A 26,189-nucleotide genomic window follows, 5' to 3' on the forward strand; every position below is an offset into this window, starting at 1 on the left:
AAATACCTAACATCCGAGAGGGCTCCATCTCTCTGAATACTTCCATCTAAAAATTTCAATTCCACCAAGCCCATTGGTAAAAGAAAACATGCCAAGGGCTTCCAGAATTAACATGTCAGGTGGCTAAAACATCGACTGTATCTCTTCATTTCAGCCGAACAAGCCTACAACTGGCTAGAAAAACTGGGATTTGGCTTGGAAGACTAAAAATAAAAACACAGTAAATTTTGTAAAGCTAGGCTTCATTTCTTTATTGCTTTAGAATTTTGCACATGTATACAATGCGTTCAGTCAACTATATCCCCCAATCCTTTCCCTCTATGTCCTTCTTGTCTTTCCATCACATTGGACATTCTTGTTTTGAAAAATCATTTGAGTCCTCGTAGTACTGCCTTCTGTGTATGGGTGTAGGGGCATGGGCAGGCTCTCGGGGGCTTCATGTCTGAAGAAAGCTTCATTCCCAGCAATCACCAGTTGCTAATATCTCCCCAGTTAGGGGTGGAACTTTGTGAACCCCTCCCATTCATGCTGGGATTTTTGCTGGCTTATCTTGTGAATGCATTGCTGTGAGTTTATGTGTACAATGGTCCTGCCATATTTTAGGAAATAGTTTAACTGCAGATGTCCACTACTTCTGGCTCTAACAATCTTTCCTCTTCCTCTTCTAACATGACGCCCTAGCCTTGTGGGGAGAGTTATATATAGAAGTCCCACTTAAAGGTAAGAGCTCTTCCGGACACCAGGTAGTTTCCAGCTATCTTCCATGTATGAACCAACATAAACCATTCACCCAGTTCTTGTGAAGTCCAAGAATGAAACAAGTACCGAATACCACACCCTGGTGTTTGTTGCCCCCCCCCATCATGTGGCAAAGCACCATCTTGAGCCAAGTCTCAAGTCTTTACCAGATCATTTATTCTGCCTGTGTCTTGATCTTGGAATTCCTAGTCTGTATAACTGAGGTTGTCAATATGACAAAGGGAGGTGGCTTCTACTTGGAGGTATACCAAAGAGTTTGGACTTTGATTCCCTCATGTAGCTGTCACTCCCACTTTTGAAAGAACTATTCATTTACTATTGGGTTGACCCTGGGCTGGAGAGATGGCTCAGTGGTGAAGAACAAGTGCCACATTATCATGTGTTCTCTCATAAGCAACACAGACACACACATACCCACATGCACACGCACACACACACACACACGCATATGTCTGTACATAAAATGAAAGCAGAAGGGACTATTTGACATGAGTAAGTGGACCAGTGGGGAGAGGTGCGGGGAGGCTTATGAGGAAAAAAATGTGAGCAAAGTACAATACAAGGGTGTGAAAACCATGAAAAGACTTATTATTTTGTATGTTTGTTTTAAAGTACTTAAAGATCCTTAAGTGTATATAATAACTCATCTAAAAAACAATGCCAGATATTGATCTCAATTAATTCTATCTTTAATATGATCATATTACCCTTTATGGAACTAGAAATTTTAATAAGTAAATTTATTTGTATTTTATTCTTATAATTTAACAGTAAATCACTTTTCATAAAGAATCTAGAAACAAACTGGGGAGGACAAACTGATTCTTCACAAATGTGGGAAAATCCTCCAGTGTAGGACTCTGTATCACATTACTGGCACTAAGAAAATGGAAATCAACCCTGTCTTACAGATCAAACACTATAGAAACCAAATACTACTCAGCCAATAGAATGGCCAAATTGGAATTATGGTGAAGAACTGGGCATCAGAGGCCACCCTACTGGCTGGGATGGAAAATGGTAAAACTACACTGAGAAACAGCCAGACAGGTTCAGGTCACCATACAACACACTGCCCAGCCTCACCACTGTGAGGACGGATGCTCACGACAGTCCTACTTGTGACAGTCACACACAGGAAGTGACCCAAATCTGCGGTAAATGGACAAGCAAACTACAGTGTGTCTATAAAAAGGCATCTGGGCAGCCACAAAATACAGCTGACATTTACAACGGGGTGATTCTTGAGGCAATTTTGTTGAAAGAAAACAGACAGATATCATAAATTCCACTCAAATAATATGGGAGTGCTGGATGTTTCACAAACATTGATTTTTGTGAGGATCAAATAAGGAAATATTCCTAAGTGTAAGAAAAAAATTCAATATGGCAGTGAGGATTCATTTGTTCTGCCCTTCAGTCTCTCCTGGCAGCTTCGTAAGAATCCACGACTTTAGCCTCTCTAGTTCAGTTCTGTTCAGATCATGGTAAAGATTTGGAAGACTGTGGAAGACCGCACTCACTCCCAGAGATTTCAGCTTTGAGTTTGTCTCCTCGCCCCAAGAATGAAGAACCAGCTCATCTGCCGTGCCGTGACACTGAAACAGCTCGGGGAGCGTGCCGTCAGCCTGCAGGAGGTCCTGGGGGTGGGAGACAGAGACCAGTCCTAGTTAATGTCAGCTGCTCTGAGGGAAGGAGAGGGAGTCTCCAGAGGAGGAACAGGGTCAGGTGTGCAGTGGAAGAGAGCGGGGCAGGGGGGGGGGCGGGCCTCCGGGAGGGTGGTGTGGGTCTGTGCCCTATGTTCACACCACTGAGGACTCTTCAAAGGCCAACAAGGCATTTCCTCAGCAAAGGAGTGAAATGCATAGATGGACTTCTTCACAGGCAGAGAAAGAGAGAGGGGTACCAAGCTGAGGCCCAACTGAAGGAAAAAGTCGATTCAAATGCTCCGCTGGACTTTTGGTGATGGAGCTGTAACAAACAGCCATAAGCTTGAATACTGCTGCAAAGCATTAGCTTTAGAATTGACCTAAGCAGGCTCAATATACGTAAGTCTGACGACAGTCTTCTCCATTCTAGTTCTGTATAAAGGAGTCACGTAACACTAAGCATGCCCTTCCCTAAAACTGTTCTTTTCAAGGTGGCACTGCTGAACATAGAGGCCTCCTGGAGTCACCATGAGAAAACTGCTCATGGGGTCCAGGGACAATTAATCTATACAGACCAGGTACCACATTTTATTGCTTAACTATCAACTTTATTTTGGATTCAATGTGTCTATGCTTCACGCTGTATTTGTTTTTTAAATCTGGAACTTACCTTGTAAATAGCAGAGTCTTTATTCAGGAAACTAGAAAGAGCAAATACTCCTGCCACATCTCGGTGATTTCTGTATGCTAAATGCATTGCCATGCAGCCTCCCATGGAAAATCCCCCTGAAGGAAACAATGCACATGCTTATGAGAAAAAGAGGAACACACATGTCACATGGTACTTCGAATAAGGTCAGTCCCAATCTTTCACAAACATTTTAAAGACATCTGGAGATGGGAAGGAAATACACGCCTAAAAAGAATGTAGTCTCCGTCTTAGCCACTGCTCTGTGGCTGAAGAGACACTAAGACCATGGCAATGTTTGCAAAAGAAAGCACTTAACTGGGGGCTCACTTCCAGTTTCAGAGGGTGAGTCCATGATCATCACGGCAGGTGGCAGGCAAGCAGACATAGTGCTGGAGAAGCAGCTGAGAACTACACGCTGGTCCTCAAGTTGAGAGATGGGGGAGGGGAGTCAGGGAGACTGTGCCTGAGCTTAGTGTGGACATTTGAAACCTCAAAGCCCTCCCCTAGTGATGCACTTCTTCCAACAAGGCCACACCTCCTAATCCTTCTCATTCTTTCAAACAGTTCTCTCTGGAGACTAAGCATCCAAATATATGAGCCTTTGGGGACAATTTGTATTCAAGCCACCGGTCTTCTTCAGGTCTCAGAGAACCAGCCCTGCTGTGAGGAATTAATGCCAAGACATCAGTGGTAAAGAGATGGATTACCAAAGGGGCCAGATTTAGGAGAGAAATCACATCCATCAAGAAAAATATTTATCATAATTGGAAATATAATCATAGTACGAATTTGACTTAGCTAAACTTCCAGTGTCTGCCCGAGTTTGGATTTATTTCTAGGAACCCTGGCACAACACCTGCAGTTAATATCGCGTTCTTCAGTGTGTCAGTCACTGTGCCACGGGCCCCACAAACACTTCTGTTTCTGCTGTCTTACTCATAACAGACTCCTGGTGACCTCTGCATCAGGAACGGTGATTAAAAACCTTGGTGATCTAGGGGAAGCATTTTGGGATTATGGTATTATTTTGTAAAATGAAAGATAAAATCAAATGAACTCATCTATATGAGAAAAAACACATTTATTTACTTAACAACTTTAAGGGCTCCAAGGGCTGGAATAACCTGAGGGTGGCCCAGAACTCATGATGCTCCTGCCTCAGTCTTCAAGTGCAGAACACTGCCAGTCCCTAGAAACAGGCAGCTGAAAAGAGCACACGGAGACACGGTATTTAGGGGAACGCTGAGGAGAAAGCACACGTGGCACAGACTAGAGCTGGCGTGCAGGGAAAGAGCAGAGAGGCAGGGACGCAACACATGGCTGGAGCTCAGAGCTCCGTGTGGTGGTCCTAGCCTTCAGCGAGAGTTGGGGCATCTTGTTTGTATTCTATGAGAAATAATGAAAGCAAGGCACACTTTACAGGGTTTACAATTATGCCTGCTACACAATTCACTCTCCTGATTTTTGGCCTACTGCCTTATTTCACCTAATAAAAACAACCCCAGCCCTCCTCAGAAGGTTGTGAAGTTAGGAGATTCTCCCTCCATGCATTCAAGAAGACTGGGACCTGAGAAAGCAGGTGACCTGCTTAGAGATGTGTCCTTAATTTTATGGGTAAAGTCAAGACTTTTGGGACCCAGATCCTTGTCCCAGAGCGTAATGTCCCTTCTCTTAACCTTTGCTGTTTATTCAGAGGATTTCCTTCTCTGGGGAAGGCAGCTGATATTAATTAGGGCACCGGATTCCAAAGTTTAGATTTCTCCTAAAAGGCACAATTTGTAAGTAATAACTAGGTATGATAAGAATGACTGTTATGCCTGTAATTTTATTATTTCAGAAAGAAATAGCAGGACTCACCTATACCACTAGAATCCAGTGTCCTAGTGGCTAAACCGGTGTGAACCGGTTTAAGAACCACCTTAAAGGATGACAGATCCACCCATGCCCGGATGCAAAGACAGTGAAGGAAGGTTCAGGAAAAGCTCAGCCAGGGAGGAGAGGATGCACATCTTAAGACACTGTGTGCTTGCCTTTATATGCGAGCCTTGCCCAGGGGGAGCAGTCAGCGGGCTGTAGCTGCTCTGCGCAATGATACATCCTCGATGTGGCCCCGAGAACTTGGCACAGACTAAGCATTCCCAGTTATTGAATGTGTGGATCCGCAGAATGGATCTCGGCATCGTTATTTTCACATGACTTTGCTGCAGTTCTAGCTTTGGGCCTCTTTCTCCTGAAGTCTCTACAGAGTAGTCAACATTACGTGGGTCTGGAGCAGAAATTCTCATTTTGATCTACAGAAGACACACAAGTGCTCTCGATGTAGCAAACTCGAGAGGAAGAGGCAGGTCTTCCTTCACTTGTCAGAAACTAGCTGAGTGTTTACAACAACCGGCTGGCAGTGCCGGTGCCCTCCGGTGCATGTGGTCATTAGCCAGTTTATCTAACACCCAGACCAGTGCCGGGCACATGGTGGCTACTGAATAAGTGTGTCTGTATGACTGAATCCACGTTGGCGGTGTGTCCCTATATTGCCAGCTCTAAGGAGATAGAGGTAGAAGGACCGGAAGCTCAAGGTCAACCTAGGCTACGTGAGACCCTGTCTCTGCACCAACCAACAAACCAGCTAACTAACTAACCAAAAATGTCTGTTAATTTGGTATTTTAGAAATTGATATTTTATAAGCCTCTCTTAATATTTTCTAACTTAAAATTTGGTAGAAAGATGGTTGGACTGAAAATATGGGAACCTTTCTTCTAGTCTGCCTGTGCCATGTCTCACCTGAATGTCTGAATAAATTCATGAAAATCCAAGACTTAATTTCCAGAAATACTGGAGAGCTAGAGTAGACAGAATTTCCATCAGATTCTGAATCAGCAGTGTATGGTTGGTGCTAAAACTTGAATCTTCAAAGGCTTTTCGTGTTTACATTAGCATGAGTATACTAATCTGCCTTTGCCAAGGGGCAGGATCAACATCTCAGGGAGAATTGCAGCTGTCCTCCACCCTCATGGGTGGGGCCGGGAAGGCCCGCCTCTTCGACCTCTTCCTCTGGGTCTTATGCATTTGTATAAACTGTAAAGCGAGCACACTGTTAAGCATGAGCTATGCCTCTATAAAGGATTCTGGTGCATGGGGGACGGTGGTGTGGGAAAGGAAGGGAGAGTGAGATGGAGAGGCAGGGACAGAGAGAGACATCGAGAAACACAGACACAGAGAAACAGAGACACAGAGAGAAACACACAGGTAGAGAGAAGGAGGAGGCAAAGGGCACCTGGAGGAAGTGTGAGGCTGAGGAGGAGAGGGAAGGAGCAGGCCGTGATATTGGCAGGGTGATAATTCAAGCCATCGCTGGAGGTTTAACTGTTCCTCTGTAGCAAGGCAATATTCGTTCACAGAAGGAATCATAATAAATCATGCCAGAAATTGTTCCTAGCGTTTAATTTCTTGCTGGAATTTATTAAGTGGATCTTTATTAAACATAAAACTCAAAAGCCAGACACTGTGCATGTGGCCACTTCTGCTACTGACACTTTAATAAAGCAGTCTTCAATACAGAGCACTGCGGCTCAGCGTGCACTGGAGAAGAAAGATCTCCCATGCTTAGAGCAGGCCGGGCACAGCAGGAGCTTCATAAATATTCACTGGATAAATGAAGTTAATGGAAACTGAAGCTTGAAAACGATATTTCTGCAAGGAGGCAAATTTATCATCAGGAAATGTCATTTTCTGGCAATTTAATTTGAGATGATAGTAAAGTTTTCAAAAACCGTCTCTATGGTTGAGGCTGCGAATGGTGGTATTTTTGTTATCAAAGCACTAAGGAGGAGAAGGCAGGAGGACTGTCTGAGGTCAACCTGAACAAGACAGCATCACAACAGAAAAGGAAATTCAGAGTGAGTGAGCAGTCTGCTCAGCCCCGAACATTTACAGTTTGTCTTCTTAAAAACGTCAGTCCCAGGCCACTAGCAAAATCTCACCACATACGTCAGATTTAAAGTGTGCCCATGCCATGGATTAGATGTTGGGACCTACAGCTGCTGTGGTGAGCAAGTCAAAGCTAAGCATCACGGGTTAAATGTGAGCATGGCCATGATTTGGGATGGACCCATCTTCTGTGGACATCAGGACAACAGAGCTGTTCTTTTCTGAGAAACTCAAGAGCTTGAATTACATCTTCTCAAGCACTGCCCATGGCCACTTAAGGACAGCTACCGTGATGGGAGACTAAGCTTTAAATTGTTTTGTTAGGTAGCCTAAATTTGAATTCAAAGAGCCACAGTTATTAGTGGCAGAGAAAACAACTTTTCAAAATCCAGTTCAGCTAGAGGAATTAAATAGAGAAGAGCATCTAAGTGTACCAGAGAAAACAACATTTCAAAATCCAGTTCAGCTAGAGGAATTAAACAGAGAAGAGCATCTAAGTGTACCAGAGAAAACAACTTTTCAAAATCCAATTTTGCTAGAGGAATTAATTCATAAAAGATAATCCTGAGACTAAGATAAAGATCATCAAACAGTGTGGCATAAAGCAAACAAATAGGCCAAAACGTGTTCTAAAGTGGTTATAAAACCACAAAACTTTACCCATGATGCACCTTTGACCTTTCCTTTTTATTAAGTAGGAAATCTAGTGCCTTGGTGTGGTGTCAGTGTCCTTTGATGAGACTAGCTTGAGGGAGGGAATGAAATAAGAGGGAGGGCTGGGAGGTGGGGAAAAGGAGTCAGAGGTGAGAAGAAAAAGAAAAAGGAGAAGAAAACACATAAAGATTTCCTACAGGCATTCAGTCTTGTGTGTGTATGTGTGTGTGTGTGTGTGTGTGTGTGTGTATCGCAACAGAAAACAAGGGACAAGGGCATATCAAAATGTTGTTAAGATCCCATTTTAAGTCCCTAACCCATTTACAATCCTGTGAGGTAATCATAGCTCCCCACTTGCTGCCTTTGACAGCACTGTCACCTCTATCATGGGACACTATGAAAAGGAACTTTGTATATTTTCTGTCCAAGGAAAAAACTGAACACAAAGGACCAGTTATTGAGTCAATTTTTCATCTAGGAGTCTAAACTACAGCCCACAACAGACTACTCAGTAAGTAAATAGAAAATAGTAAACGCATTGTAGGTAACGGTTATGGTGGACATTTATAGGCGCTGGTGAAGTATTTAAGGTACTAAGAGGTAACTATTTAACATATACTTAAGATTAACAAGCTGAATAAAACATGTTAAAAAATAATAAACTTGGCTTTATGAACTCTTTATATAAAATAAAACAGAAACAATCTATAAAAAATCTATACTGGGAAAATTAATGTGTTCAACTTCAATGCAAATTCCTAATGATAAAAACCATGAAGTTTGCTATCACGGGAACAGATTTTTTTTTTTTAAGGCAATGAACTTCACCACCATCCCAAATTTCAGTCCCTCTATTTTATCCCATGGCACTCTAGCACTCTGCAAATGCAAGAAAAGGCTGGAGATCTGGGAATGACTTATGCCTACCGTGTTTATTTCTGCATTTCCTCCCCTATCAAGTTTGCAAGTTACAATATCTCCACCCTTTTATGGAAAAGTGTTAGGACAACAATCCCAACCAAGCCTTTGGAGGCCTGGCAAGCAATACTGAAAGGATCCCGAGTCATTTCAGTTAGTTAAAACCCATGTGTTTGCACATATGTAGAGGGAACAAAGCCACCATGCCATCATCCCACGTGTTAGCTCCAGGCAGGACCCGAGGTGGGGCTCAGAAAAATGATTGCATCTTGTGAATTCCAGGTGCCCACTTTACTTTCGTTTTAAATCCTATTATAATGTTAATATATTAACACACACTCATTCTGTAAAGTGTTTCCTCTATAGAGTAGATATAACAAATAAAGGAAACCAATCCTGAAATTTGTAGTACCTAAACCCGTTTAGCAGGTTGTCAGATTTTGTTTTAACAGTTGGACTCATCTAAATTGTATCTTGCCTTCTTATGTGGATCTCTCATATGAGAAATCTTTCCATGGGATTGTAAGATGTATGAAAGTTAAGATCTAAATTTAAAAACGGATAAACATTTCCTGAGTGCCTTCTACGTGTAGGCAGCAAATTTAATGGCTTTATAACATGCAGTTTTATTAATGGACCATGATGATTTTAAGGGAGCCCCTCATGATGAGTACGTAGGTCACACATGTGACATAAGTGTGGTCCTATAAACACTCGTTCCCCCTACTGCAAGACCTGGATCATGTGCTCATAGGATCAAAATTCTGATGTCAGATTCTATACATCCTAGATCAAAACGGAACCTAAACTATATCAATATTCTCTCTTAACAAGTTGTCACCACCTAGTGGCCATGAATGGATTCTGATCATGGCAGAAAGTTGACGAAATCAAAGGGGCTTGGGTTCTAGGGTCCCTCTCTGTCACTGCAAATCTCTGACTTTTAGTCCTTTCACTGGCGAAATGAAAACAATCATCTCTCCTACCTTTCTCACCGCAAGGCTCAATGGACAACCGCATCAGGAAGAAAAGCCTACAACTTCAAGACTCTCCCAGCACAACACTGATGTCTAATGGCTGCTATGGGTTGAGTGTCAGCTAATGAAGAGTGTTGCCGTCACCTCTAACTCTCCCAGCACAACACTGCACACTGACAAGCCCAGCGTCAGCTAACCGAGAGTGTTGCCGTCACCTCTAGCTCTCCCAGCACAACAGTGCGCACTGAAGTCTCCTGCTCTCCATTTTTATTTCTCTTCTTAAATAAAAACATACAGAAGTACATGAAATAAACCTGAGAGGTGTGCACTGGCTATAAAATGTGCTCATATTTCACACATGGGCACTCCCAATGAATGTGTGAGAAAGCCAGAACACAGGCCAATTTCATGCTGTTAAATTTCCTCACAGTACAGGACTCAGCACTGCTTCTACCAGGGACTATCTGGTCAACTTCCAGAAAGTAAGTGGAAAGTTAGTAACTCCATGACTATGTTTTATCATAACCTTTTAGACTTGTGTTGTCTGTAAATAGTACAAAAAGCAAGCAGAATGAACACTGCCTTATATTTTTAATGCCCCCAGTGAGGATTCATGAATGTCTCCACGAATCGACTTAGCTATGTATCAGACTTAGCTATGTATCAGACGTGTGACCCCAGCAAAACTTTTGCCTAGGTGTTGGGAGCTGTGAACCTCCAGATCCTGAACTTCTTGTAAACAACTTGTTTTCCTCTGCTCTGAGACAGCTTGCAGCTGCTCTGAGCATGAGATCCTCAGGAACCTGATGGCAGGAGAGTGGTTTCTGGCGCGTTTGGTTGGGGCGTGGCTATCAGTTAAGAATCCCTATACAAACGGCTCTGGTACACAATAAAGGGGGCATTCCTGTTTCAAGAATGACCTGTGTCCCTGTCTGTGTGTCTTTGTGTGTTTCAGTCTCCAGCCCCTTGCCCGGTTCACGAACTGCATAGCAGCGTATAGAGTGCAGACGGCCGTGATGTGCCGCACCCACGTCTTTCTTTACAACAGAGGCTTTCTAAGGTTTTCTGTTTTCTATTAAGAGAACAATGTGAGTCCTTTGCATCAAACTTGGAAAATGCATTTTAATGGCCTGCTACACAGTCAGTTGTACTCTTCTCTGGAATCATCTTATCTGTCTCCTCCACATCTCAGTCAGCTTATTGTTCTATGAATCTCGTTCTCTATCATGTTTGCCTTCCTGCTGTCCCAGTGACATTCGCATGTCACCTCCATGACATGGCTGGTGTCTTTGTGAAGTGAACATCCCAACACATCACCTGCTCTCTGTGTATAATTTGGTGATGCTAAGTCCTGGCGTGCACACCAAAACACCACTTCCTGCAATGGGAATGCGGTGGGTCCCTTGCTTTCTTCCACAAGCAGGTTTCTCTCTTACTTTACCAAATTCTTGCCCTGCTTTCAGATCAGCTGGAGGGCTATCTTTTCTTGGAAGAAGTCCTTAGCCCCTAAGACCATTTTTCTCTCTCCATACAATCTGTCCCACATATTCCAGTCTTTTCCCCAACAATACTCCTACATTAGAATGTCTGACTTTTGTTCCTATCCCATTGGAGATTTTGAGAAATTTTACTACTCCAACCCTGAAGTTTCATGAACAATTTAGGAATAAAAGGCTAAACACCATTCCAGTTTTAGACAGACTCCCTGGAAGAGCTGGCAGATCACATACAGTATGAAAAACTTTGTAACTGAGCCGACACAATCAAAGGACACACAGGGAAAGGATGTGCTGTCACCTGCCCCAGATCTGAAGTGGTACTTATTACAAAGTATCAATGGTTGTTCTTATAATCTCAGAGACAGGGTCCCCTAGAACACCTGTCTCATAAGAAGTCAGAACTCTGGTCATCACTGCATAGAAAGAAGAAATAAACCATTTTGTACCTGGTGCTTTCCTTTTTGTCTTCCAAATCACAGAGATTATTCCACTTTGCAACTATGTGCTATGATCGTATAACTCCGATTTTTCACTGAGTCTCTTCTCTCCCCCCCCCTCTCTCCACACACACACACACACAGATGTGCACGCATGAGCAAATGCACAGACTTCAGCAGTTGGTGTAGACTCTAACAGACACGTTAGAGTAAAGCCAGCAGGAAGACATTGTGCAGTAATCTGTGTTTAAACAATCCCTGAACAGTGAACAGGAAGGAACTCGGTACCTCACTCAACAGCACAGCACCTCAGTGAGCACTAACACTTTAATCCAATCTCTAGAAAATTTCTAAGTATATTTTGATGCTACTTAGCACATGATGGAGATATTTAATTTACATTATAATTTCATCATCAAATACAGTGGTTATAAGTTTGTACAACCAAAACATTCTGTGCTAGAGACATTACACATCTCCTCTTGCATATGTATATATTAAATAGAAATTTCTCTAGTTTATATATTTGATGAGTTCAGTCAAAGAAGAATTCAGTACATAATCTACACAAAGCTTTAAATGCCCTTGGGAACAGGGTTCACTGTGACATGTTTAACACAAGGTTATCAATGTTTTAGTTTTGTGACACTCACTAGAGAGACTTTGTGCTCATGAGTCTGACAACACATTCTCACACTATTTCAATCATGGCATGAGCAGTTTAATCTTATATTCATAAGACCCCAGCTACATAAAAGAAAAGTTATTTTTTAATTGCAATAGACAATCTCAGCTAAAAATTAAAGTAGAAAATTATTTATCATAAAAAAGGCAGAACAGCTAGGGCATGATGGGGCACTCCTATAGCTGGGTACGGGAGAGGTGGAAGAGAGAGAACTGGAATTTTGAGGTCAGTCTTGGCTATACAGCAATGCCTTGTCTAAAACAAATAAACAAGCTGAAAGGAGTCATTATTAAAAATGAAAATCAATGAAAGTTTCATGAGCTGTTGTTTATGACTCTAATATTTTTGAAAGCTGCATGTGTAGCTTATCCAAAACTGTGAATGCGGCAAGCAATATTCACGTACTTGTAAACAACGTCACAAATATAACTCCAAATGTAATTAGACAAAAGTGGGACAGATTGCCAATGTTATAAAACCTCACCTATTAGTATCCTGCTCTTCTGGATGCCACCTTTGACTTCATCATCAATCAGTTCGGTGAGCACCTGGCGCATTCCATCAATGGACTCAAGGTGTTCTGGGCAGTCATTAGAGATTTTAAATCTGTCAAACCACACATTGGAAAGCCCACCCTTCATAGGCGTATATGGCCTGTTTAAAACAAATAACAAAAAGTGGTATTAAAATGGCTGCTTTAATTTCTGAAGGATTAATTACTATTTCTGCTGAATTTTATGTTAAAGAATTTGTATGGAAAATGCCTACACCACCATTCTTATATTTACTCCATTAATGTTTCCTAAGCTGGTTCACCGTCTTTATTGAACTGTCTAATGGTTACATTCATTTATGTGGGGAGGCGTGTCATGGGCAATGTGACATTCAGAGCACAATCTGCACGTGTGAGTTCTCTCCTTCCACCACGAAGGTTGCAGGGGTAGAACGCGGGCCTTCGGTCATTGTGGCAAGCACCCTCAGCCTCTGAGCCATCTCACAAGTCCATTACCTACTTTTAGGAGGTAGTACCATTATGGTGCTATGACTATAGCCCATTCATGTGCATTAATGCTATGCAGTGAACTTCCAGTTTTATACCCATACTTGTGCACATTCCAAATCTTTGTAAACCAATTTCAATGCGCTCACAGGTCTCAGGTATAACTTCTAGGTCATCAGAAGTAAACGTGAAGGAGAGTAAAGACAATTTGGGAGATGCTTTGTGGTGTGGGGGCAGCGCTGCTAAAACATGGAGAAGGCTGGGCTGCCCAAGAAAAGGGGCAGGAGGTTTGATCAGAGGCACTACCCTTTTCCTGGTGAGCTCTTGTTTTCTTACTTAATAATAAAATGCATGGTCTGCTTTATGAGTAAGAACGCCACAGATGAGCTAGCGGCAACAGAAGACTCACTATGATTGAAAGGCATCTCAACCAATCACAGTGACTCTCTGCAATGCTGGCTACTCAACTCTATCTCTACCACTTTGTTTTTCAGACTCAGGTAGGCACTCACTATCCAAGCCATGTAGATAAAAGTTAATATGTGGCCGGGCGGTGGTGGCACACGCCTTTAATCCTAGCACTCAGGAGGCAGAGGCAGGCAGGTCGAGGCCAGCCTGGTCTACGAGAGCTAGTTCCAGGACAGAGGACAGGCTCTAAAGCTACAGAGAAACCCTGACTTGAAAAAAAAAAAAAAGAAAAAGAAAAAGAAAAAAAGAGAGAAAAGAAAAAGGAAAAGAAAAAAGTGTGTAACTTAGAACCATAAAAGACAGGAACAAAGAGAACCAGCTGGGCCCTGACCTGCTTCCTTGCACTTCTCTTCTGAAACCACATGGGGAAGTGCAACATAACCAATGGCCTCCCCAGCGTGCGCCAGGCAGCAGCTGGCGCTGGCAGACAGGTCCATGCCACCACTTTTCCCTGCTGATGGCACTTCTGAAAACGAACGCTCATTCTGGGAACCTGGTTTGTATTTAACACTTTCCCCGAGAAGCTGAGAGAATCCTAGAAACAAGAAAGGTGCCCTGACTCAGATGAAACCAAAACGTAAGCGCAGCCATCTTCTGCTGATTGATGGTACCATGCGATGGATGCTACTGCGGGATGAGCCTGCATGTGTTCTAACGCACTGGATGCACACTCCCATCAGTGCGTACACACTTGAAATCTCCCCATCCTGCAGGATGAGCCTGCATGTGTTCTAATGCACGGTATGCACACTCCCATGAGTGCATATACACTGGCAATCTCCTCCTGCAGGATGAGCCTGCATGTGTTCTAATGCACGGGATGCACATTCCCATCAGTGCATACACACTGGAAATCTCCCTGCCTTGTGTATATATAAAAACATGGACCAACACAGTGATGTGCCACTGTGTATTACTAAATATACACATACAGATTAGTTTAGTTCCTAGATATACTATTTGGGCTTCTGAGAGAATAAATCTGATTTAATTTTTGCTCATCTCCTCACCCTTTCCCTTACAGACCTCACTCTGCACAGTAGAAAACGATTTTAAGCATTGGACCGCCCCCTCCCTCCAGTGCTCCCTTCACATATACTAAAACGTAACCTTTCCTGACTATTTTTCCTTGGAGCACTGCTGCCTGTCAAAGCTGACAAACGCTTTCTGCTTGGAAGCTGAGTGCGCTCTTCTCCACAGCCCTCGCAGAGCTCCACCTCAGCCCTTGCCTATGTGCCCTTTCCTTAGCAAGTGCTATTTTTTTTTAGGGTAGCACGAAGGTTTATTGGGGCATCCTAGTAAAGACACTGGGGCTTGCCCATGGTGCTCTTGATATAGGGGGGCGGGGGGGGGGCGCCGGGGGCCTCCCACTTATTCTACACCTCTCGTGTCTCTTCACCGTGCCAGACTAGAGTCAAGCTCAACAGGGTCTTCTTTCCCCGCTGATTCCGCCAAGCCCGTTCCCTTGGCTGTGGTTTCGCTGGATAGTAGGTAGGGACAGTGGGAATCTCGTTCATCCATTCATGCGCGTCACTAATTAGATGACGAGGCATTTGGCTACCTTAAGAGAGTCATAGTTACTCCCGCCGTTTACCCGCACTTCATTGAATTTCTTCACTTTGACATTCAGAGCACTAGGCAGAAATCACATCGCGTCAACACCCGCCGCGGGCCCTCGCGACTGAATGCTATTCTTTTAGTTTCATCTGAGTCTCTGTGCACTTTGGCCCCTCTCCCATTTCCCTGCCATGACTACTATGAATCCATCCCTACCCCCATAAATCCAAATAATTGCATAAACGTTTTATGATCAAAGGTGAGAAGCTACTTTAGAATTGAATCTCCCATTCTCCCCTGATGATCACTTACATAGTACCTAGATTCTTGTCCCTGTGGACGGGGTGACATAAATAAACATATATATTTAATTATGGAACAGAGACCAAGAATCATATTGTTGGAATGAAAGGTACAGTTTTTTCCTTAATATATGTTTCAAAATGGCCTCGGCAAAGGTGATGAAAGTTCACCATTCTGCCACAGAAGACTACTTTCCCATCAGAAGATTACCTTCCTACAGCTTCTGTAGAAACCGGTACTGGTGGAGGCACCTATTCTTGCTTGAGTGTGCTGACTAAATTATACAAGAAACTTTATTGGGTTAACATATAAAGCCCTGCTCAGTTTTAAGTTCAAAATTCAAAAGCTTTTGACACAGTGACCACCACCTCATGGTTCCTTATTTAGTAAAGAAGTCAATCAAAACATTTGGAAAAGCTTGAAATACTCTCAGATAATTCTCTTTAGAAGTCTTTTGGGATTTTTAATTTGTATGCATTATTATCTGAGACTGATGTTGCAAGAGAGAACTTTGGGTTGGGGGAGACCTGCCGACTGAGACCTCCAGGCTTCTCCTCCACTGTTCTCTGCCCATCTCCTCAGTTGCTGTGGGAAAGATAAAATTCCACTGTAGCTCAATTCAGTTCCCCTCTGATCCCACTGCACCTCTGACCCCAGAAGCTGCTCGACTCTAGATAGCTCAGGTACACTGAGAAGGCATAAATCATCCAACCCTTCCTCCTCCAGAGGCCCCGTCGAGGTTAACCCCGAGCCCACTGCAAATGAAAAGCAGGTACTCCGATCAAATCCTTGTCACACACTGCGAAGTCCTGAGTTCACTGGGACTGCCACTGAAGTCAGGGAAGCCCAGCTCCAGAGCAGACGCACAGCCCTCGCTTATGTTCCAATCAGACTGTCACCCTTTGAGTCAACTCCGGCTCCCCTCTCCACTCTCCTCTGCTTTTCTCTGACTGTTTATTTGTCTGTCTAAGCACTTAAATAAGGATGATATCATAGGCTAAAATGTGAATCATTCTGGGAACTCAGCCATTAATGGGAAAAAATGATACTCTCTTTCCTCGTTTTCCCTTTGACAATGCCTTATTTAATTAATCTAGACGGATCCACTGAGGTGTACACAGCCCAACGTAAATCCCAATTTACCCAGCTGGAGGGTTTTGGTCTCTCATTTCTATAAGAAAAAAAATTAAAATTTTCTATGCAAAAGGAATCATTAGGATAATTTAATGGGATAAAAAGACTTCAGAACTTTTTTTTTTGCTAAGAAAACAATCAAGAGTACATAAATCTTCAAAGATGTTAGAATAACCTTTAAATAAAGCATAAAAGACTGTTTTTTAAACAGCTGAAAGGCCTGGCACATGTGTTACATTCATTCACTTCTTCCTCAAATAAATCACTTTATTAGCTGGTATAAAAGCAGCTCAGACATTACCACAATAAACAAATATGTTCAGCAAGGAGCATCTGTGTGACTCCTAAATCAATCAATCAATCGACCATTACACACTGGTAAAGTATTAGCCCAGAATAAATGTCCAAAGACTTTTTTATTTTTAATAAAATGGCATTCAGCTGAATATCCATTTTTATTTTGGTCTGTACTCCCCTAAAATTAAAAAAGCCAAAAGTCCATCTGCAGCCTTTTTGATAGCAACCTTGCCCCAGTCTTTATTGGTCCTGGTTTCACAATTTCCCCTAGCATGCTCTAGGGTCGAGTTACTTGGACCAGCTCACCATTGAAGCAGGAGCATCACATTGGTCTTCCTTTCCCTGCATGTTCTTCCTGTCCTGTGCTGAGCTCCCACTAAGTCTCAACCCAAAGTCACCTTCTCAGAGGAGCCCTTTGACTCTCCAGTGTTGCCTCTATTCTGTAAGGTTGACTCTGTCTCTTTATTCTAAAGGCCTTCATGGCATTCATCATTATTTGAAATTGTAATTGTTTGCCTTTCTTATTCAGTCTGCATGAGCAGACGAACTCTGGCCTTCACATGTACTTGCATTCAGATGCATGTGCATGCCACTTATATGTGTACTCCCCATATGAACATGTAAATATATAAACCCATAAAATAAGCATCTAAGTCTGCTTTAGAGTACACGCTTACTGCGGATGCTGAGCACTCACTGTATGTGGGAAAGTGTGTAGTCACCGTGTAGAGGCATACACAAGCCTGATGATTTAGAATTTTTCAAATCACCAAGAGAATTTATCCATGAAAATTATAAATGGACTATAAAACATTGTTAATTTTTAATGGAAATTCTGTTATTAGATCCAAACTAAGAAAACCTGTGGTTGTAAACACAGTTAAAATATGCCACAAAAATAAAAATATTTATTGGGTACTTCCAGTTAAAGAGTCCAAATTAACATAATGAAAAAATACTATTTTATTTTTCCATTTTAATTAACAAAGCAAACTCTTGTTGACTTTTATTTAATATACTGATGCTTAGCCAATTTATAGCAAAGGAAAAGGAGTATTTATAGACAAAAGAGTAATTCACAATTTAGCAAAAATACAATGGCATGCCATTACAGACTACGCTGAGCAAACATAATAAACCACTGACCACTCTTAGGTTATTTGTGGCATTTATTACTACGAAAAACAAAATTATAACCTTGCTTGATGTGTTCTCAGCATGTGTAGATGAAAGGCATGGGAGTCATAAAGTGGACGAGGAAAAGGAGCCTAAGTGACCTGAAGTTCTAAAATTCAATTGAAGTGGGAAGGTCTGTGATTTATATTGAGCTTTACCACAATCAAGAACAAAAAGAACAGAAAATTAATTAAATTGAAATATTAAAAAATTTAATGGTGCAAAAAATAGGAAAATAGAACACAGGCGAAAACTAGACTTGTATTCAAACTTATAAATTCAATGTTACATTAAATATAAATGGATAAACAAATCATTTAAGAGACAGAAGCTATCAGATGGGTTCAATATACAAGCAAAGCTCAGCCATATGCCATCTGTAACAAACACATTTTAAATAATTTTAATGGATAAACAAACTAAAAGTAAAAGGCTGGAGGTTTGCTATGCAACAGTAACTAAAGTAACATACAGTAATGGAAAATTTGTAAAATAAGTATAGTAAAGCTGCTGGGCAGTATATAATTATTACAGAAATTACACTTTGGGCTGTTACCAGAAGTTAAGAGTAATCATTTTGTAAGAAAAAGATATTTATTAAAGCTTTCTCCTCATGACTCCTAGAACTACTTAAAAACAATTATCGAACATATATAAAATTTCAGTAATACTATCAGCCACCTTGGACTATACATACAATGCTATACATAAAAATATACGTGAGAGTCAACATGATAGAACTTACGTGAAGCCATAAAGTTGCAGGGAGAATCCAAAGACTGCGAAAATATAGAATATTTTATCTGATAGCAATGAAATGAAATTAGAAATCAGCAAGCATTAGACACCTGCAATAACCCTCAATTCATGGAAATCACTAACAGACTTCTAAGTGGCTTCCTGACTTAGAAGGTCCAGGAATTACATTGACTGCATCCAGTCAGAATGGTGATCATACAAACCCTTTCCACAGCGTGGCTGACATTTGCAAGAGGTAAAGGCCTGCACTCTTTACTTCTAACCAGGTTTCCCTGTGCATAAGCTCTGCCCCTGCTCACTTCTGAGTTCTCTGAGGGGATCCCCACTGGGAACCACGCCTCCAGGCTATGACACAGCTCAGGACTACCAATGGTGGGCTAGGGAGATGGGTCCCATATAAGCACGAGAATCTGAATTCAGCACCAAGGTAAAAGCCAAGAGTGCTGAGGTTGGGAGGAGGTAAGAAAGGGGCAGTCATGTCCCTGGAGCCTGATGGCCTGCTAATCTTGCCTACTTGGTGAGCTTCAGGTTGGTCGAGAGAGACTGTCTCAAAAAGCAAGGTGGAGAATAGCCTCTGGCTTCAGTTGGAGCCCACGAGCATTACACAGTAAATGCACAGCTGACAGGCCTACAGACAGCTCCACAGGAAGTGGATACGTACACACTCACACGAAGAAACCCATTCAGAAAAGCTGCGGGAACACTTGTCCCTTGGAAAGGTCACTGTCAAATCTGTAAAAACGTCGTGAAGCCGTAATTTTTCCCTTTAAAATGGGATTCATTCCCAAAACACCTCAGCAGTGTAACTTCCTCCCGCATGGGCAACAGAATGACCTTCCATGAGGCCTTAGCGCAGTAACATCTATTCTTTGCTTTAATAGTCAAATTTACATAAAGATTTTCACCTGCTATAGTAAATCTTAGCTGGACCCTTAGAGGTTTAATGCGGCTTAACACCAAAATAATCAACAGGCTTCCATGTGCACAAGCATCAACATGCACACAATTACACACACTCAATATATATATATATATATATATATATATATATATATATATATATATATATATATCTCCAAATGATGAAGCCCAATACAGGGTCCAGGGTGCAGAAGCTGCAGGAAAGCCCCAGCTAATATCCAGTATCAACTGCCAGCTATGTGAGTAAGCCTTCAGATGAGGGATCCAGTTCCCAGCAGACAAATCATAAGCCACACCCAGTCTTCAAGCTTTCCCAGGAGAAGCCCCAAAAACAACAGAATTGGGATTGAGTCACCACTATTGTGCCCTTTCTGAGTTCCTAACCCACAAAATTTGTGACCATAATAAACGTGTTGCTGGGGGTGATTTGTTACACAAAAATTATACAGGGCACATGAAGATGATAGAAAACCTTCCAACATAAATAAAGCAGAAAAAAAAACATGATGGTATTTGGCTAGAGTAGTGATAAAATTATTGCTCTAATATAAATAGGATGGAAAAAGAAAACTAACAGATATAAATGAAAAGTAACAGAGAGAATGATGCTGGATGTGTGAACACCTGTAATCCCAGCGCTCAGGAGACAGAGACAGAAAGATCATGAGTTCTAGGGCAGCCTGGACTACACAGTGAGATTCTGTGTTCAACCTACCACCAAATAGAAAAGAGACAAGCCTAAACTGGTTCTATAAAAGATCAACTAGTAACCCTTGATAAGACAAAACACACACACAAATAATAATAACAATAACAATAATAAAATAGTACTATCAGAACTGAAATAAAATATGTAAGCAGAAATTTTATTAATAAAAATAAGCATTATGAAGTCAAAGACAAATTCCACCAAATCCCTGACACTGCCTTAAAAATGCACAGAAAAATCTGAAAAACTTGATTCTACAAAAGAAAATAAATGCATTGCCAACAACTCATAAGAAAACTTCAAGTTCAGGTGACTTTTCTAAGTGCTATCAAACATTTCAAGAAGATATAATATAAACCTAGAGGGACAAACACTTCCAAACACCCACAAATGACAGTGTATGTGAAGATATGTAAATAGGAAATACTACTGATTTAAAGTTTGAAAAACACTGACCTAGAATTCAAGTTACAATTGATAACATGTGAAAGTCAAGAGATAATAATCATTAAACTCTTAGCAAGTGATAAAAACTGTTAAATTCTCGGACTCACGTCTCAAACGCCTTATTTAGTCACCTCCGTTTACAACCAGCCTAAAACACACTATCCTTTCGGTTCCTACAGAAATGTCAGCATTCCCTTCCCACTGCACCTACCCCGGACACCAGAGGCAAGCAAGCTCTTAGCATCAATCCACCAACAGATATCTGTGGGCGCTGTCAACCCCCTAAGCTTAGCTATATTAAAATAACTTTTGAATCTTCTATTTTACAGTCTGTTCTATAACTGTTCAACTAGAGAAATAAGTTCTTATTGGTGAATATAAGAAGTTTCTTGAAATCCTGGTTTATTTTCTTGTGAGTACAAGGATGACAGAAAAATCAAAGTCCAGCAATTCTGTGAATACTAAGCAGGCTTAAAGAAAAATAATGAGAACAGATCATGAGAAATCAGATTGGGTTGCATGACACAATACAATATTTGTTTATGCAAAAAGGAGTTTGTGAAAAAGACTACGTGGATGATTATTTAATATTTATAAAAAGCTGTCCATGGCCTCAAAACTATTCCACTCCCGTGATTATGAATTCTGTTGGATGAACCTACAGATTTCCACTCTAAATATTAAGTAGGCCCATGCCTCATGTCTATCCTGGTTTGCTGATTCAAAGAGTCCAACAGTATTTAACATCCTTTGAAGTTTGGAAAGAATGTTATAAAACTCTTTTCCAGAGATTATGAACCTGGGCTTAACTAAATTATCAGAAAGACTATCTTGGCACAAGCTATTCAGTTTGCTTTTGGGGTGCGTGAGATAAAGGGGGGCATTTAAACCATGAGCACTGTGCAGGCTTGCAGGAAGCAGAGTGTGCTGGGAAGGGGTCAGTCAGAACAGCAGAGCATGCTTGCAGGAGAGAAGGGCTCGGCGCCTGGAAAGCTTGGCCAAGGAGCCCAATTTCGAAGTAAAGCATGCATTTTTACAGGTGGGAGTTGACGACCCTAATTTAAAATACTTTAAATACAGAGTTAAAGTTAAAACCATCTCGCTGGCACATACATATATTTTATGCCATGGAGTTCTACTGAGAAGTGAAATTAAGCATTGCATACCTGGAAGGAGCCGTTGGATAAATAATCTTTATGTGCTGGAATGTTAAGTCTTGGTTTAGCACTGTCTTGATCCACTCTCTCAGTCCTTGGCCAGAATGACCTGAAAAAAATTACAGAATTCGCAGTCAGATAAACATCTTCATAACAGTGTGTTTCAAAGGGATTTGTACCTCCTAGATCACTTAAGGGCTGGAAAAGAGACTGCGAAAAATCTCCACGTGCCAAAAAGAGCTGTTTAGATTTAGCAGGCAGAATTAGTTCACCGAGCATAAACAGCAGAAATAATCCTTATTATTGTACATCCGGATGTATTGTTTATCAGTTATAAGCCCATACCTAGGCTTGGGTTTCAGTTTCCCTTATTTATAACAGGTACAATCGATTCTCCTAGAGAGGAACTCTGCTCGGCTGTTGTCCAACACTGTTCATTTCCCATCTCCACTGATCTAAGTGTGTCTTACATATGACTGAAGAGAAAGTGTTAAAGTTCACGACTTTAGATTTTTAGCTTTTTGTCCTTGTCGTGTGTGTGTGTGTGTGTGTGTGTAATGGGCAGGCCCATGTAAACGTGCAGAAGTCAGAAGATATCGGGTCCCACTACATGATTTTCTGCCTTACCCCTTAATACAGGGCCTTTCCCTGAACCTGGAGCTCATAGATTTTTGCTTGTTTGTTTGTTGTTGTTGCTGTTTTGACTAAGTTGGCTGTTCAGCAAGTCCCACAGACCCGCCTGTCTCCCCCAGTGCTGGGGTCGCAGGCATAAGAAGTGGTGCCCAGTTTTTTCCTGGATGTTAGAAATCCAAACTCAGGCCCTAGTACTTGCAGGCATATTCTTACCCATATACTCTAGACCAGATGTCTTTTTTAAATGGGATCTGTTTCCAAACACTTCTTGAGCGTTGGGTGAAAGAGACAACTGAATTATAGAAAACCTCACTCAGCCACGCACTCACAAGGACCACGTTGTCTCTATGTATGAAATTCTCAAGAAAGTATTTTAAATGACAAAAAAAGTTAGTACCTTATTCCAACCCATGGTAAAACCATATAATTAGTTTGTTTATATTTGTATTACCCAGAAGCCAAATACTTCCTGTACCTGTAACACAAACACGTGCTCAAGTCCAATGTGAAATTGTTGCCCTTCAACCTGGAGGGCCAAGGCCTCCTTCTAGTTTGCTTCCTGTTGCCATGATAAAACAGATCTAGGTCAACTTGGGAGCAAAGGGTTTATTTCAACTAACTCTCCCGGCTAGCAGTCCATCACCAAGGGGACGTCGGGGCAGGAACTTGAGCAGGAACAGAGGAAGAAACCTCAGAGCAAAGCTGATTATTGGCTTGTCCCCATGGCTCATGCTCAGTCTTTTTCTATGGCCCAGGATACCTGCCCAGGGGTAGCAATGGCCACAGTGGGCTGGGCCCTCCTATATCAATCAACAGTCAAGACCATTCACTATAGACAAAGCCACAGGCCAACCTGAACTGGGCAGTTTCTCAATTGAGACTCTCTTTCCCCAGGGGACTCCTGATTCAAGATGACAATAAAAACTAACAGGACAGGCCTATGCCGAAAGGAGTCTTTTAACGGAGACTTAATTGTATAAGAATAATATATCTGCACATCTGGAAGAATTATTTAGATGAATTCTTTTTCCAATGTACAAAATAAAAAGTTTTATACACACACTCACACACACACACATACACACGTGTGCAATGTGTAAAATATACTCAGAATGAATGACTCTGATTTCAGACATGCATTATAGGTTATAAAAATGTCAATGATTTGAAATTGAAAAATAGGAAGCATTAAGCAAAGTGGTCCAAAGGGTTTTAAAAAAAAGAACGAATGCTAGTTCTTTCTAAAGACACTGAATTAATTATGAGAAGATATTAGTATGTGGGAATTCTGGATGTTCATCACCGATTGCTCCTGGGGTCCTGAATAAGCACTGCTCAGCTGGCTATAAAGCCATAAGTCATCAGCCAAGTCTTTCCGTTCACAGGTGCTCAACCCTCATCTTCTGTTTCCAAAGCGATACATCATAGTTCTGGGTTCCCCTCACCCTCCCACTCAGAATATTAATTGTGAATCAGACATTTGTGTTCAAATCCCAGCTTCACCACCACTCACAGCAGCAGCAAACGTTTCTAGACCCAGTTTTGAAATGAAGAGACCATCTTACATTGTTGCTAACACTCTTTCCACTCGCTTGGGTGTTCTAGCCGCCATTCCCTTTAAGCCTGCACGTGTCTCAGCTCAAACAAGGCCTTCTTGGAAAACTCCAACAAGCCCTTCAGTTGCAAATGCCTTATTAATGTCCAACCACATTTTTTCCCTTTCCTTACTATTCACTTGGCAGTAGCTCAGGCACCATCTTGTGATCCCCTGTCCAAGGCTGACTCAAATTAATTGAATTGTTTTTGTTTTTAAATTTAGGTAGGCCCCCTGAGGACACCGGCTGGATCTCATTTCTTTAAAAGAAAATTTAAAAAAAAAAAATAGCATTATTTTTCTTTCCTGGGAACTTACCCTGGGCCAGCCAAGAACTGTGGATGCAAAAATTAAAACACAGGTCCTTATTCTTTCTCTAGGGGTACTCCCTGGATGGAGATGTCTTTGTACTTACCTCAGAGATTTAAAGAGAGGACAAAAAAGGAAATCAAGAAGGAAAGACATCAAAAAGGACAGGTGGGAAGCGTATGGGGACCTTCGTGGACAAGTGCTGTAAAATGTGTTCCAAGTTCACTGCTCTAGGGGTCCTGTGGAGCCTGAGTATACAGGTCTGCTCACAGATGGTCGACACTGAAAACAGTAGTTGGTCCCTGTACCCGGAGACTCACACTGCTGGGCTGGTGTGCCTGAACCTGGGATTGGCTAAAGACTGCCCAGGTGACCATGCTGTGGCTGGGGGGGGGTCCAGGACACTAGGAAAGGCAGCAAGATAAAGGCAAAGACTGCCATGGACAAAGAGAGCACCCTCCCGGGAGGTGGCATCCCCCCTCCCGATCCTGGGTGCAGGCGGAGCCCTAGGGAGCTCTGGGGGACCGAGGAGAGGGTGCTTCCCCAGCCGCAGCAGAGACCACGAGGGTGCACTGCACCTGAGCCGTGCAGGAAGATCAGCGAGGCACTGTGTTTCCCGGCCGGCGACACCACACAGCGCTGCAGGCGAACCGCGCTGGGTGACACAGCCATGGCGGAACCCAGAAGCCAAGGCGAGTGGCCACGCCCTCAACGTCGCGGGGCCGCGCAGGCAGGCACGCAGCGATAGCATGGGTTTGCGCATGCGCTGAGGAAGGCAGCCTGTTCTTTCACCTGAGGTTGGGAGTGAGCAACCTTTGCATTCTGCTGAGAATTGCATCCCTTAGCATCAGGCTGCTTTATGCAATGATCGACAATAGACCCCTGTCCCGAGAATTTGCTGCAGGTTTTAAACTGCAATTCTAAAGCTCAGAATCACCCCATTTGGAGAATATTACTGCCTTCAGAATTTTACAGATATAATCATATTTTTTTATAACCATCCACTTGGAGGCTTACACCAGATGTTCGTAACCTTTTGCATACAGGGTGAGTCAGCCATATAGTAATTTATTTTTTTGTGTATTTATTTTGTTTTTCTTTTTCTAATAGTTCACAGACAAGATCTAATTTTAATGAGGGAGGACTTCACATTCTTTGGCATGCCTGTTACCAAAAATGTGGGCAATGACTGGTGGGAATGAGTACAAGCTGGGGATTGTTATTCATGGCTGATGGAAGCAGGAAGTACTGTGAAAATAAGTGTGGAATTATATGACCCACAACTTCTGGATACACTGCCCCCCCTAAAGATAGGAAATCAGAAACTCAAGACAGAGGCTCGTACACCAATGTCTACAGTGGTAATCACGGTCTACAAAGGCTACAACAACTTCCACACCATCTCCACATGGATGGGTGGACAGGATGCTTGGTATATGTGTACCAGTGAGTACCTGTCGGTCCTAACAAGGTGGAATTCTGATTCATGTACAAAATAGATTGTTTGTTAAATGGGCCAGGAAGAAGGAGA

The 26,189-nt window shown here is 42.1% G+C and overlaps 1 protein-coding gene across 1 annotated transcript; it reads right to left on the reverse strand.

Moving 5' to 3' along the window:
- Positions 1–247: 247 nt before the first annotated feature.
- On the reverse strand, positions 248–25,349 carry Lyplal1 (lysophospholipase like 1). Its single transcript, XM_057769843.1, has 5 exons — positions 25,237–25,349; positions 22,132–22,231; positions 12,679–12,848; positions 3,079–3,194; positions 248–2,399 (listed from the first exon to the last, which is right to left on the reverse strand). Exons 1-5 carry the CDS (start codon positions 25,328–25,330, stop codon positions 2,160–2,162), a joined length of 720 nt encoding a protein of 239 aa, XP_057625826.1. The 5' UTR covers positions 25,331–25,349; the 3' UTR covers positions 248–2,159.
- Between the last annotated feature and the right edge of the window lie 840 nt (positions 25,350–26,189).

Source organism: Chionomys nivalis, chromosome 5 (genome assembly GCF_950005125.1).
Source record: "Chionomys nivalis chromosome 5, mChiNiv1.1, whole genome shotgun sequence".
NCBI lineage: Eukaryota > Metazoa > Chordata > Mammalia > Rodentia > Cricetidae > Chionomys > Chionomys nivalis.